Raw genomic sequence first — 16,277 nt, forward strand, 5'->3', positions numbered from 1 at the left:
ATTGAAGAACTGCGACAGCTTTTTTCCGCCCTTGAAAGATATGTCATTTTATGACACGTGTCCTTTTCGCATTTCGGCGCAGTGGACTGTGCTATCGAAAATCGTTTAAAACCCGATATTCGTATTCAATGTCGCGTGTAGATCCGCGATATATCCGACGCGGAAATTCCGGACGGCGTCTCTGACTCTGTGCACTGGCGAATTGGAGTGGTTGACCGTGACGACGACGCGATGTAGACCAGACGAAGGTCTCGGGCTGTTCCCGTGCTGTTTCGACGAGTCAGCCGCGCGCAACCTTACTCGAGCGAGTTACATTGACTTACTTTCCCAAAGTGGCACAAGTGCCACGTGTGATCGATCGCCCTATCTCGCGCATACCTCGAATCGACGCGCGTTACCAATACCAACGCGGCGTGGAGCTTAATGAAGACTAATTGACGCGCAAGATTAAGGATAAAGTGGTGTAGTAATTAATGAAGCAGCGTTTCGACGAACAGAACGCAGATCTGGTCGCGAGAGATCAACGGGATTACGGGCAAGTGGCGAAACAATCGCGTATGTCATCATCCGCGGACAATTTTTTCACCGGCGTGAATAATTCAAGAACAATGCATAATTTATAGGCTTGCTTTATGTCAGGCGGGTCGTTAGATTAATTTTTGAACGAGTGTCATAATCATTATAGAAATTTCTTATCGTATTCGCTAGCTAATTTCAAAGTAATTACCAGCGTAATAGATATCTAATGTATTTTTATTTTCGTAATAAATGCTGCGTAAAAAAGCATCATAAGAGAAAATGTGATTTTGTAGTATAGAGAACTAAATTAGGGCTTAATTATTATTATCGGATTGTTATCGTTTATTCCAATATGAGGATGGTATCATTTTCATAATTTTTGCATTTATTCAATAGCAAATGGACTTGAGAGCAGCGCCTCACGTCGCCATTAGCGTCATCGTATTGCGCTTAATATTTCATGTATACGGAAATTGCCACGAAAATTTAGATTCTGTCTCGATAGCCCCACAAGCAGTTTATTAAATCCGCTTCAAACACGTGAATAACCCAGATACCAGCGCGAACATTTAAATCATTCGCCGTGCATATGCTCGTGCGCGCGCGCGCTCGCGGGTGAAGCTTTAATGGGAGCCGAGGGTTCGCCAAGGGACAATTGTTTCCAACTATCGCTCGAGATTTATCTCATTACCTGCGCCAGCCGTTTGCAGAATTACACGTCTGAGAAATAATCCGGTCGCCAATCTAGCTTCGCACGCTTGAAGTTACAGCGCTCGCAATATATTATTAATTAAATGAATCTCGGAGTATAATTTTTACCATGAACTTTCTTGTTATTATTATTGATAAACATAATTTACTCATTGTTATAATTTATTTGTTATTAATTAAATCACACAGCACGATTATAACAATATTTGAGGTAAACACATTTATCATTAAATTATATTTACGTGATCATTTAATTTAATCACTTAATTTCGTTAATGGTTTAATATTATTATCGACTACACGTAGTTGCCTATATGTTCTTTATTCCCCTCGTCTCTTTGAAACGATTATTCCAGCAAAAATCGTTGAAAAAAAAGGGAGAAAAAAATTGAGAGCGATATGAGCGATATCCCGAACGCGATGCAAACTGTCGATTACATTGACGTTTTTATTGGGATTCTCACGTATATGTGCACATGTGCGACTGTTTACATTGCAGCAACACTGGTTGCGCATAGGCTGTGCAAACGTTTATTTCTGATTATACCGTGCATGGATATCAACCGCGCGAACAAGCGAAGCTATGAAAGTTTCTCGGAAGTGGCAAAACCGGAAAGCGTGACAAGGAAGAAATAAACTAGCGGAAACTTATTCGCATTAACAAACATCTGTCGTGATTTATAAACCTCGAATATATGACCGTAGCCTTAACCTCGGCGTATTTAAATTCTGCCTTGTGTCTTCCTCTCTGTCGTTAAATTCCTGAAGAACCTGTTTTCTGTGACTGAGCAAAATAAATATCTACGTGTTAATAGTTTTAAACGTAAATGACATTGTACAGCTGGAAATAATCAATTGACGAATAAATCTAGCGGTGTGTTCCTATTTTTATAGTCTAATATTCGTTTTGTATTAGAGGAAAAAAAAAGGAAGAAGGCCTAGAAGCTTACATGTAATAAAAAATATTAATAATAATTATGTTAGTGATTAAAAATAACAATGTTTATTATTGAAAAAAAATTTGTTGTCTATAGCAATTTATTTCGTAAAATAATTATTAATATATTATAAATTATTCAATATTTATGTTTACTTTTAAAATTAACGTAAAGTTATGTTTCTTTTTATTCATACATTTGTCACAGCTCAATAGTTTATTCATTATATGCAGCAACTAACATATATATATATACTGAATATTTTTATCACATGAAAATAATTATTTAAATAATTCTTTAAAACATTAAAATTTATATTTGTTACGTAATAAGAAGTATAGATATATATTGCGACAACTCGATTGATTGACAAAAATAGGATTATTAGTCACAACTACTTTATCGTAATCTAGTCTGGTTATTAATAAACTCTTTTTATATAATTTATTGCGATAATACCATCAATTATGATAACGTTTCTTATATACAAATGTTTATCATAAATATTGATTTGCGGGAATTTCGCAAAGTGGTTTGACCATTCGCGATATCATTGATCGGATCGGCGTCGGTCTCTCATTCCAGGAATATCCAGGGTTTAATCTCGTAATTAATTGCCGCGCCATTTATCGTGGCATCGATAAGGAGTGCGATCGAATAGTCCCGCCAAGAGTGACGTCAGTCTGATTCATCATGGCTGATGGCGATTAGTTACGCGGGCAGTCGGAGTGGTCGGAGTCGTCGTAGCCACAATCCGTCGTAGCATTCGTAAATCGCAACGTGTCTGTGTCGTGTATCCGTCAATGTCGGTATCACTCCGGACGCGGTTTGTCGCAATCGTTGGTACAGGCAGCCAATCGCCGACATTCGGCGGCTTACAAATACGCGCGCGTTAATTATTCACGTGATCGTGACACCTTTCGCGCAGTTTCTGTCGCGGACGTTTCTCGCCGACGTCTGTTTCTCGCTCCGAAGATCGTGGGATCATAAAACGCTAATACAGAATTCTTACTTCGCCTGTATTACGCGATAAGTGTTACCGTTTGTGCCGAACAGTATGCTCAGTACGTTTTTATCATCGGACGCCGTCGGTTCACTCTATACTTACTCTATGCTTGCTTATTTCGCGAGTGTGTTTTTCGAAACGACCGTGATAACGATTCGAACATGCAACGACGATCTCGGCCTTAGGTGATTTTTGAAACAAGTTTCGAATAAGTTCTTGTGAATCCATTGATTAATTAAAACTTTAAATTAAGGTTTATTATTCAAACTGTTAAATTAAAAATTTTTAATTTTTTATATTTTAAATTATGTAAATTATATGATGAGAAAAATGAGCTAATAATTTTTTAGCTGCATTATAAAATATATTTTACAATTTTATATTTAAAATACAAAGCACGGAATTGTTTTTAATTGAACTCTTTCATTATAAAGTATATGAAAATATTAATTAGAAGGCAAATAATTTATCTACAATCAAGATATTTAAAAAATTAAAATTTATTATTATGTAACTCTCACAATGAGTTAATTTAATATTTAATAAAATTTTGTTTACAATTTTAAGTCTACCAATTTTTTGCCAATTATTGTGCGCATTTGGTCTATTACGTAAATAAGTTTTAGCAAAGCCGGTTTTGCACAATAAAACGTGAGTTTTTTGCATCTCGTCAGTGACAAGGTCGGCCGTGTCAGCGAGAGAAAGTGTTCCGCGTCTGAAACTTTGAATGTCGAAAGATTTGAGACGCTCAATAATAGTTTAATCTTATAAAAACTTTTTTTTTAATAGACTAAGATGATTAACTTTTAGTAATTTTTTTATATGTTAGCTGATAAAGTGTTTAGCCTTTAAATAATATGGTATTAACAATTTCCATTTTTAGAAAATAAAAATATATTTGCTTCATGCATTTATTAACAAAGATAACAAAGCTCTTTATGAATTATCGTTTTATTCTTATGTATATTTTAATTCTTCTAAAGATGTTTTTATGAAATTAGTATATATCTTTATATTTTGTAGTTAGAGTGCTGTGACTACTGAGTATTTTCTTGATTGTAGATAAAACTCACGAGAAATTGAATAAATCGTTAAATATTGAATAGCTTTTTATTTATTAAGATTTATTTTTTTTTTATTATTGAAAATAATTGCTATATTTTTTATATAATTTCCTACAATTAATCATAAAGATCAAATTTATATTTCCTTTGCTGGTAACATAAGTTATGCAAAATTTGTTGATAATAGGAATAATGTATTTCTAACATAATAATGTTATCAGGTATTATCTAATTGGTAGATCTCTACATGTGTAAACATCGGCTTACTCGAGAAGTAGCGAAGTCCTGTACACATTACATTCCTTTTACACATCTGTAATTTAAATTCTGCTTTGGTTCCTACTGTTGCTTTATAATTACGGAAACAGTGCAATAATTTACAGTATATAATTTTACTGGCATTGATTAGTCGATGTGTGCGAAATATTAAACGCGTTCAGGCGAACAAATTAAGTGACAAACAGTGTCGAGCTTTTTCCCGCGATTCTAAAAGAGGCGAGAAATGCGACGATGTTTTGACTCGAGCATGTCGACAATGGAATTTGACGTTCCGATGAGCTCGCAGTGGGACTACGAGCCAAACAACATTCATATTTACGAGAAGGAGTTCCACGACTACGTCGTGTATTATGTGGCGCAAGGAGATTCGCAGCTCTTCTTGAGCAACTTGGAGTACACCTCAGGTACAAGTACAGAGAATGTGGGAAAAGTGTAGCGGAAAATGTTTTTAAATGAATATGTGCACGAGATATTCAAGATATTCCATGCGTTTCTCGTGCTTTTTCGCGCAGCAAATTTCATTAGCTTTAATTTTCTGTAGCACATCCTCGCATTTTACAGTTTTGAAGGTAATCTTTTTCAACCTTTACTTTTTCGTCGTTTAAAATGTAAATTAATTAATTTTCTCAGTTGATTAGCATTTTTATCAGAAAAATTAATTATTTATTGACCTCTGTTATTTTAAGTGATAATATTTAATGACTTGTTTTTTATTTCGCTTGATATTTTTACTGCTAGCTGATTCGAATAGAGAAAGATTTTATTTCGAAGAAAAGTAAAATTTTATTTCGAAGAAAATTAAAATTTTATTTCTAAAATTAACATTTTATTTCCCTTTATATTTCGGAAGCCCTATGTTCCGGCTTATGTTTCCAACCACGATTTCGATCAATATTAATTAGTTTCGCACGTGTGAATTGAAATTACATTTGCGCCGCCTGCGACACGCTAGATACGATGAAATATGCAAATCTATAAAAGTGTCAAGTCCACGCGTCGCGTCGTCGTGTCGGAAGATAAAATGACGTTCCTCTGTAATCATCTCCGAGATTATTGTGCAACGGCATGAATTGAATGTCTGCTGAAATTGAACAAAGTGTCTGAATCATTTATCGAAGGCCACGGAGAAAAACAAACCTTTCAGATTGCCCATCGCGAGACTCTACGTTACTCTTGTCACGCTCACTCGTGGAATACAATAGAGAAAATCTATTATCCCCTCGACGGGACGAATCCGTCGGGACGGCGTAGTCATTCAATTACAATGTATGAGTAACTTGACATTGGCACTTTTAATAACTCTTGTAATTGTACTGATTACACGTTTGCGAAGTATGTAATTATTTAGACTTATTTTTCAAAATAAGAGAGAAATAATATTATTCAATGAAACGCTGTATTCCAGACTCCACGTTTTGCTTTAAAATAATTAATGCTATAATGTATAGTTAAAATAAGGAAGTGTTGTTGGATTCATTGCTAGCAATATTGAGTTTTTTTAATCAACATTGTTAGCATTGCATTTTTCAGAATAATGGCCGCTGGTAATTAAATTTGGAATCACAATGCAAAATTATATAATAAACGAATACCATGCGAAAATTCTGAAAATACGTTTCCAAAAAGTCGATATTAAAAAACATGTGTTATAAAAATTGGAATAATTTATATTTCTACATAACCACCATGCTTTTCAACACATTTCTTTCAGCAAGATCCAGTAGTTTTTCGATGTCTCGAGAAAAAATTTTTTTAGTTGGAAAATTACTCAGTTTATGTATCGCAGCTGACATCATTAGTAAAAGCATCTTGCCATATCTCCTTCGCAGACCTTGTGCCATGAGATTACCATGCATTTGGACCATTAAAAGAAGATTTGAGAAGATCTGGGTTGTATAGAGGATGTAATAAGGCGCTTTTCTAATGACGACAAACTTACCGCTACTGCATAACTGCATAATTTCACAACTGAAAAATGTTTTTTCGAGACACCGAAAAGTAGCTTGATTGTTGGGAGAAATATGATAACAATATAGAAAAATAAATTATTTCTTGAATTTTTTTTAATAAATACATATTTTTGAATAACGACTTTTCAGAAATTTTTCGCGTTGCCTTCGTGCTTTTAATCGAGAGAATATTGATTCGCTTATCTTCATGAAACGATAAGATACATTACATTACATCACAATGCATTTCAAAGGCAACGTGTTATTATATTTTTCGCCTTTTTATCGTCCACATTTTGAAATAAGATCTTCCTGATGTCCGACGATACCGAGCGAATGTTTAAATTGACAATGATTAACCGCGTTAATTTAGCGCGCATCAAGTTCAACTCTCGGAATAGCTTTTGTGTAAGTCGTCACGTGCTTACTAAATACTTCGTTTATCATTTATCGCCTATGCAGTCGCTGTGTTGATCGCTCATACTAACGATGAGTAAGACAATCAGACAGGCGGGGCGTAAAAATGAAATTTTACCGTTACTTATTTTTACGAGGATACAATTCGTATCATGATTATTTTTCTCTTTTCCTCATAAATGAGCGTCGATATCGATTATTGATTTTCATATACAAAGATCTGATAAAGATCACTTTAGATAATCTATAATTCGACATTTGGAAGTAGAAATTTATGATTTTATCTGGTAATATAAAAAATATTTACAGAATTCAAATATTCATATTATTAGTGAAATCAAAAATATCCTGTATATGTGTGTATTTTTACTTTTAAATGATTTTTTATATTACATTGCGTATAAAATTATAAATAGATTTGTATCTCGAATTCTGTTACGAATTCTAGGTCATATAAAGCGGATTTAAAATAATAGCGTATATTATTTTTGTGTTATTTGTATGCATTTCAGCAAAGTAATTTTTTATTTTTATTACGTTATGCGATTCAATTGTTAATAGATGTTATATATCATATAACAATATATAACACATTATTTCTATCATTAATTGTTTAAAAATTATTTGAATTAAAAAGTACGACATATACTAGGAAAAAAAGTTTAGTGTTTTTAATAAAATTTTGTAGTTGAAGGCTTTTAGCAACCAAATATTTTATTTTATGTTATAAAAGATTTAGTTATTTTTGCTAAAATAATTTTTACATTTTGTTATTTTGACTAAATAATTTAGTTAGAAAATTTTCAGTAAAATTTTCAGTAAAATTTTCAGTAAAAGATTTTAAAATTAATAAAGGAAAATTAATACGACAGAACATTTTTGTTTAAATTAATAAAACTTGTTTTTTGTTAATATTTTCTGTCGTTATATCAAGAAAAGGAATTGTAGGAAAAAAATGTTGCTGACAAAGATATTTGTTTAGAATAAATAGATTTGGTTAAGCATATTTCAACCAAATATTTTTATCACTATATATATTTCTTTTAATCTCTTTCTCTCTACTTATTAAATTAAAGTGACTTGAATTCCGACTGTCGTACAAGACTATTAAGTAATTTTTATAAGCAAAACCATTTATTAGTCATGCATAATACATTTATGCGACAGAGATATCTATACGCAGTGATGTTATTTAAGATATATACTTGCGCATATTATATCAGAGTCACTTTGTTTATCAACATGTAAGAGCGTAACGTAACAAAATCTGCTTTTTCTGCACAGATTCCGATAACGAGAGCAAAGATGGCTCCACGACACAGGAGAAGAAGCATGGTCGCGTCTCACAGCCCATCAACACTATTGCCTACGCGGTAAGTGTCTATATCTATATGCATGATAAGCGCCATAATTGAGCGCATATTAAGCTCTGATATGCGGTGATGCATTTGCATCATTTCTACGAGCAATCGAGTGTCGAGACAAGACGATTAGTTGCCAAGGAGAACGAATGTAACCTTTGCTCGGATGCATAAATATCCGTTATCCTTCCAGTTCAAACACATGTAACGTATCTAACTGTTACGTTGTCGTTTTAAAGAGAAAGATACTTGAGGATTCCGAATGGGATTTTGAAATTTTATTTGTAGGTATTTATTAAAGGTCTATAAAAAAAGCAATCTATCGAATCTACGATGAGTCGGGTCGATGAACCAATGAATAAATTAATGAGAGATTGTAGTGGAGTGGCAAGTGTTGCGCAATATGAATTTTTCGAAGGACACAATTTCCAGTACGTGAGCTGAAATTCTCTGACGCAGCACGTTCTTGAACTATTATGTGACCATGAATAATCGTATAATTGTCCGTTTTTTTATATTTTTGACAAAAATATTTACGATAAAAAATACTGCTCTGTTATATTTTTTAACGTTAAACGTATAAAATTGATGCAGCGGAACTTGGGCATAATTTTGCATTGATTGAAAACATTTTGAAAAAATTCGGAGAACCTTAACGATAGCATTCATATTTTTTTTATTCTTTTTTTTTTGTTAGTGGTGATTGCTATACTTTGATTGTTATTCATTGTGTAATTATTAAATCGCTCTCGCGAACGCCGAATTTGCGATGTACAAACCTCGAGGCAACGCGAGTAAAGTTATTGAAAACGTTCTAAAGAAATATTAAAGAACGAAATCTTACCCATGTAAAAAGAGCTTGACCGCAGTATTATCAATAGTTATCAGTAGTTTGACCGCATATATTATCAGTTTATCGTTTAAGTATACATACTGTAGTTCACTCGTGCTCGTTTCTTCACGCGAAACACTTTGCTATGAATTCCAATTACTTTACCGCGCGCTCAGAACCGGCGTTTGCAGATCCTCGTTAACGAAATAGTTTCTGCCCCGACAGGTCGCATTCGTGGCGAAAGAGCGCCGCGAGTTCGCGAAGACCGCTCGCTATCCGCTCTTCGGAACTTTGAAAGCACGAGGTGACACGGGGCGGCACCCGTGAATTCTAGAGCGGCGAAGATTCGCGCACAGTTCGGAATACTTTGTATCGAATGACTTGAATTTCGATCTTTTGAAACCTTTTAGTAATGCGTTCAGGGCTTCAGCTTTTTTCGCTCAAAGAAATTGTATTTTTTTTTTTTTTTTAAACGATGTGGATCTCTCGAATCTCTTTTTATGTTCTTCACATACAAACAATTATAGATAACAAATTTGATATAATTTTTTTATCTTCATATTTTTCTCATTCTTTTTTTTTTGTTAGTGGTGATTGCTATACTTTGATTGTTATTCATTGTGTAATTATTAAATCGCGCTCGCGAACGCCGATTTTGCGATGTATAAACCTCGAGGGAAATTTCTCGTCTGAATTGCACTCCAGGAAGAAAGCATTCTTCCATCTCGCTTTAACCCTAACGTCTCCCTAATGCGACGCTCGTGAAAGGTTCGCTCCAGGGAGCGCAAGTCCGTGCGACATTTATCCGATGAGGAAATGGAGTTGTTGCACAAGCTGCACTTCCTGGTTCCCTTCGGAGCGCATAGAGCAAAGCGGCGGAACTTTGCAAGGGTCCAGCTTGGTCTAGCTTGATACCATCATAGCGCATTTCATTTGATTCCGCAATTTTAATGAAAATCTCGGATCTTTCTCTTGAGCAAAAGATTGTGACTAGTTATTTAATTTTATTTCAGCTAAAGAGAGATTTTTTATTGGTATTTTGATAAATTCTCCAAAATTCTAATTACTCAATATTTCAATAAATGAAGGAAATTATTGTTTAAATATACTCACGTAATTTGTCTTCTATTAACTCGATGTGATACGATTTTTAAAATATCTAATTAATTTTGTATCAATACAATGTATCAGTATAAAAAACAATTTATTTTAATTATTGTAGAGATTTTTAGGATTAGAAATTGAGAATTAATGATCTTTCTACGTGCTTATACGCGTGATTATACGTATAATTTCAACGACGCACGTTCGCAATTCCATTAATGTTGATCTGTTGATGGGTCGTGTTCCACCAGTTTCGGTAGCTGCTGGCGTTATCCCGTTTGGCGGCAGCGAAATTACACTATGGCTGTAGCGTAATCCCTGTGTCCCAATAATTACAGTAGAATCGCAGTCTGCAATCCCTGCTCTCTATTACAGGCCAGCTTATGCCGTCCGTTTCAACCGCCTTTGCACCTCGCGGATCGATTAACGTCCGTAATTTGTGATAATACCTCTTATCTTTCCTTGACCTTAATGATGCTCGCTACAATCAGTTATATTAAGCAACGACAATTCGCAACTTTGTGCTTATCGATTTCTTCGCAACGGCTTTCAATCGGAAATATCTCAAAAACTTTTATCTTTGTATTAATGTTTTACCCAAAGTTGTCGTAATACAAAGAATTAGCTGCGAAGAAATTGTCTGAAGAGTTTGCGGAAACGCATTTCTGCTCTCTCGCCTAACTTAATAAAGTATTTAAGCAAATTTTCTTACTTGGAAGTACATAACAGTTTCCAACTGAAATTTCTTAATCAAAATTATCGCGGAATTGCACCAGCGTACTAAGAACTGCTAAAATGTGGATTATGAAAATGTTATAGATAATATTTAATTCTGAATTAATTGCGCGATGTGTTACGTAGCTCGTACGTAACGAACTGCAGGCAAATTTGAACGAAAAGTTTCACGCGAGATATTGATTTCGGTGGTAAAATATTAACTTTAACGCTGAAAATTAATTGCATTTGTCGAGGAGATTATTTCCTTTTTATCGCATTTTGCGGGATGTGCAAGGATGCAGCGATGCGACAGCGCATTGTCAAAGGCAGTCTCTCGGCTTTAGAGATGCGCAGATGGATGCGGGAGATCAGCGTGCTCGAGAGAGGAGCAGAAAAATAGGGACAACGGGGGGGGCTTCTCTCTCGTGAGAGGTCTTTTATGGTCGACGGCAGCTCTCGTTCGACGAAAACGAAGATGAAGATTATAAAGCTGTAGCTAAAAGACACGGAAACTGAAACAATGGCTACCCCGCGCACACCTTGCTCTTCACGGTTTCAGAAAACATCCCTCTCTCTCTCTCTTCTCTCGCCCGCGTCGTCGACAGCTTTTTCTTTGCCAGCTTCATCACCGCGGTTCTCGCTTTTTGTTTTTGTTTTAATCGATCTCTCTCTTTTTTTTGCCCTCTCCCCGCCGCCCACGCGTCTAATCTCTGCCGAAGGAATGGCCGCTCTTTTTCTTGTTCGACCGCACCGCTAATGGGACGCAAGTGAGAAAAGGTGGGGCCTTGAACGGCTTTCTCTATCACTCGTCTAATCTCGATTATCCTATCCTTGTCCCGCTCCAGAATGTCGAAAGCAGGTTCTCAAGCGAAAGCCATATCCGCATTCTGTTCCATTTGTTTGAAGAATAATTTAAGAAATAGAACACTCTTTTATGTAGATGGAAAATATCTGAAAATAAATAATGATAATTGTGTTAAAATTACGCGGATGTGGTTTTTAATCAACAGCTTGTAAATTATAAGCAATTAAAAATTATGCATGACGTGCTTTGAAAATATACTTGTTTTGAATAATTTCTGATAGATTTTATCTTAACGGAAGCAAATATATTTAATTTATTAAAAATTTAATATTAAATAAGATGAAAATGTGAAACAACACATTGATTAGAATTACATTAAAATTAGATAATTATTTTAGCGATTGAGAATTTCAAGAAATATGTCGGGAAAATCATAAATATCGCGCTCAGGAACTGTTTGAAATAATAAAAACGGCAATGTGACATAAGCTCTTAAAAATTATAGACTTGAAATGCGCTTTGGAAATAAACGGCTTAATTGCTCGAGCGAATGGCTTAAGCTCCCGAGAACTTCACTGAAAAATGATAATAGCAATGCAAGATTCCTGTGTCACGGCGACTAATGGAATTACGAGTGCACTGGGGAAGCGGTAGACAACGCGCAATTGGAGAGAGGCTTGAAGTGTCGCGGAATAATTAACGAATTTCCCGGTGGGACATAAATCGCGTTTTAAGCGTCGGAAACCCTATTTTCCGCCGGCGTTCGCGGAAAATGGCGGACCCCCGACGGTGAGATTAGCATCCGCCTCGCGAGGAGACGAACTTTTTAATCGAATTATGTCGATCCTTCCCACCTCTTGGCGCGCGCTTTTGTCCGCGCGCGAAAGCGATCGCGACAAATAGCCGAGTCGTGTAGCATCGAAGCGGTTATTGTCGCAACGCCCGGGTTACAGGTCGTTGCGTTACGAATTTGCATAAAAGACATACCGCACAAGCGGACATGAGCCAAGTCTCAACAAGGCTCTTTTTCCAGGAATTCAATTTTCCATCGTCCGATACTCTTGAGCGCGCAATTTCTACCGGCTTATGCAAATCGGCTAATGCACATTATTGCGGGCGCGTACGCGCAAGGAAACACACACCGGAGAAAGCTCAGGTGCGCGCTCAAGGAGTAACGGAGATTTTATTATCCTCTCAGCGTCGTGTTCTACATCTTTCTCTAAATATGCTCGCAAGCACAGATGCGAGCTGGAAAAATGGGGAAAAAGGAAAATTTTGTTTTTAAATTAATTTAAAAACAAAATTTTCTACTAATTAGTACATTTTACTATTTTTTTTTATTAATTAGTACATTGTTTTTTAGCGCTTTGAAATGTTTTATATCTAATAGAAATATAGCAGACATTTTTGCTAACAAAAGGGAACCGCGGATTGGAATAATTTTTTATTTATTTTCCATTCTTGATTTTAATTATCCAGCTAAAAACAATTTTAATTATTTAATTAAAACGCTGCGAATCGCGTGGCGTAACAAACGTGAGAGATGACATTTTTTCGTTGTTTGAACGAGACGCGCGTGAAAAGCGTTAGACGCGCGAGGAAAGCAATTCTCTCGAAAAATTACGTTTCTTGTTGAGACGCTTAATGACATGTTTGCTTCCGTAATTACAGGTGGGTGACAGGGACACGCTTACATCGGTGGCGGCGCGATTTGATACGACGCCGTCGGAGCTGAGCAAATTGAACAGGCTTGGAAGTACTTTCGTTTATTCCGGTCAACAACTATGGGTGCCAGCGAAGGGAGAAGGACGCCCGGGAGGCGGATCGACCACCGACGCGCCTAGCCCTGACCCTTGCCACGATCACGAATCGCAGGACGACTTGCCACCCGAAGAAAAAGGTGATTCTCAAACGTCATTCCATTTAAATCCTTTTCGCGCTCTGCAACATTTCGCTGTACGCGAAATTTTTGAGATCAGATTCAACGAACAGCAATTTCGCGAACATCTTGACTGTTAATTAATTCCGCTTAATCACTGCTAAATCACTTGTGAAGCGGCAGAAATATTGTAGATGACTTTTAAAATCTACTTACATTCGAATTTTCATAATCCGACAATCGAAGGACGACGTGATTCTTTTTTTCGCTTATGACGTAACATAACGAGGGGCGGGTAATTAATACAGATTTCGTTCTTATTCCCATCGGATTCGGCTAATTCGACGATCCGCTGACAACATCGCCTAGAGTCCTATATCCTGTTGCGCATTATGCAAATGCATAAGACAGATTTAATACGCGGGCAACGCATGGCATGAATAATGTAGCAGAATTCGAGCAATAACTACGTCGAAGTGTATGCGTGTGCTGCACTAGATTAACTTATTCGGCTAAATACACACACACAAAAAAAGAATTAGAATATCGGATATTATCTGTCTACAAAGTCGTCCGAATGAATATTAATGCGTCACCACGTTGCGCTTCGTGTCGCCGAGAAATCGATACGCAGTACTATTGTGACTAACACTTGCTTTTCACGTTATTTACCTGTCGCCTGTGGGGAACAGCTGTACTTGTCGATCACTGATAGAAGTAACTAGCCCAGATTTATCACGGTCCGTCGCGAACTAATTAGGACAGTTTTGCATTCGAAAGTACTCGTCACATCCTCGTCAGAATGTTGCATTATCATACTTTCTAATTATTACACTTTTCGTCAAGGTGAGTTTGACAAATTGGTTGGACGAAATTTCTGTAAGAGAAAGTTAATTAGAAGAATTATTTAATTCATTAAAACGATAGAATTTACAAAAATAATTAATGTGATGATAAATCATCTTACATACAAGTTCACAATGTATAAAGTTTAAAAAAACTAAGCATATATCTCAGAGATACGAATAGTAATAATATATGTACTCGCGTATGAAAATATCTAGGAAATATCGAATTTCTAGGAAATATAATTTAGTTATTCGCGGACAATGCTAATTTAATTTCCGTATTGTACACGCGAGAGAAACTATTAACGTTTACAGTGAAGCAACATGAAATTCGATTCCCCCAGTGTTACACAATTTCGTGTTTCGCTGCTCGGCTGTTGGTCCGTTTAACAGAACAATAGCAGATTGTTATGCACACACTTGCTTAAACTTGAAGTTTATTTATGTCTTCTTCGGGGGGCAATCGCTTTGTCGCCGCCGTGTCGCACCAGTAGCACTACAGCGCGAATTATGCACATACGACCGCAACAACGTACGTACGCGTCGTCACGTTTTGCAATGCTGGGACGGAAGGAAGAGGTCGATGCCGAGCGCGATCGCAGTCTATCGTGGACTTACATTTTCTGCAATCTGCAACTCAAACGGCTAGCACGGCGCGCGACACGAAAAACACAATTACATCAGAAAGGTAGTTTAACATTGCATTATGATATATCATAAATAAAATTTTGTGTCTTAACATTTTTTATGCGGAAAAACTGCATGATCAAAATTGGCAGAATGATTAAAAAATCGTCGATGTGTCATCGAGAACACATGATATTTAATATATCATTTTTTGCATTTAAAAATATTGCATATTGTTTTTCTAAAATAAGTAAATAGAGATTCATGTCAGTATAAATTATGAAAGAGTTAAAAAAATTAAATAAAATTGACTTAATTATGTGATTTTAAGACTATTATTTTCATAAAACACATATTTTTTAATCTTCTTTGTCTCTTTTTGTAAGTAAATCTGTTAATGTGTGAATTTTTGTAAGTAAACCTGTTTAATGTGTAAATCTTGCAACATTCACACGGGTCACCCGGTATATACCTCCATCAGCTGATCGACATGGCGCAAAGTGTACGTAAATACAGTTCACGTTGCCGCGCAAACCTAGCCTGTATATACACTGTAATGATGCCTATGCTACAACTACGATGTTGTGGCAGATGAAACAGATGCTGAAATTACTGATTTCGTCAAAACCACACATACATACATACACATTTGTATTGCAGCGAGTAACGAATCATGTCAGAACTTTCCGAACGTGAGATTAGGTTAGCTTTGACGTGTACAGGTGGAACTTAAATAACTATTATAATTTGTAAGCTTTCGTAAAGCATCATTAAATAATTAAAGCTGTTCCGTTGGAAGATTCGCGAATCAGTATTTGTTACATCCGCATTCGTTGTTGCTCACTCAAAAGAGATAAGGTTAAATTGTTTGTCAGTGTAAAACTGCAAGACTTCAAACTCCTGCATTTTAGACTATCAAAAGATTAACGTCATTTTTTTATTATACAATAATCAAGATATGTGTACTAGTGAATTTTATAAAGCGTATATGTTTACTTTGCATTGATTTTTGCAATGTTTAATTTTGCAGAACTTCTGGACAATCTAAGACCAGTGTCACCAAAACCAGGCCATATGGAACGAATAAAAACACCTCTTGGAACTTCCGCAACTGCGGATGAAGATGAACCATTTAGAGAAAGATTTCTGAAAATTAATGTCAGGCATATCACGGATGGCCAGGTAACATTTTTATTTCCTTAATACATATATATATGTGTA

The 16,277-nt window shown here is 35.7% G+C and overlaps 1 protein-coding gene and 1 long non-coding RNA gene across 15 annotated transcripts in view; one reads left to right on the plus strand and one right to left on the minus strand.

Moving 5' to 3' along the window:
- The window catches only part of mtd (mustard), a 123,772-nt gene that overhangs the window by 75,488 nt on the left and 32,007 nt on the right, over positions 1–16,277 (plus strand). For 11 of the 14 annotated variants that reach the window (XM_012362320.2, XM_012362323.2, XM_067355889.1 and 8 more), the window contains 3 exons: positions 8,168–8,256; positions 13,374–13,602; positions 16,087–16,238. In XM_012362320.2, coding sequence (XP_012217743.1) covers positions 8,168–8,256; positions 13,374–13,602; positions 16,087–16,238 — 470 coding nt within the window. Of the gene's footprint in view, positions 1–2,908; positions 3,360–4,459; positions 4,922–8,167; positions 8,257–13,373; positions 13,603–14,581; positions 15,118–16,086; positions 16,239–16,277 lie in introns of those variants that run through there. The other 3 variants (XM_012362322.2, XM_012362321.2, XM_012362324.2) reach the window with 3 other exon arrangements.
- Positions 13,519–14,977, minus strand: LOC137000121 (uncharacterized). Its single transcript, XR_010890410.1, has 4 exons — positions 14,850–14,977; positions 14,254–14,458; positions 13,798–13,961; positions 13,519–13,656 (listed from the first exon to the last, which is right to left on the minus strand). It is a non-coding gene; the product is annotated as an uncharacterized lncRNA (long non-coding RNA).

The sequence above is a fragment of the Linepithema humile genome, chromosome 5 (genome assembly GCF_040581485.1).
Source record: "Linepithema humile isolate Giens D197 chromosome 5, Lhum_UNIL_v1.0, whole genome shotgun sequence".
In the NCBI taxonomy this organism is placed as follows: domain Eukaryota; kingdom Metazoa; phylum Arthropoda; class Insecta; order Hymenoptera; family Formicidae; genus Linepithema; species Linepithema humile.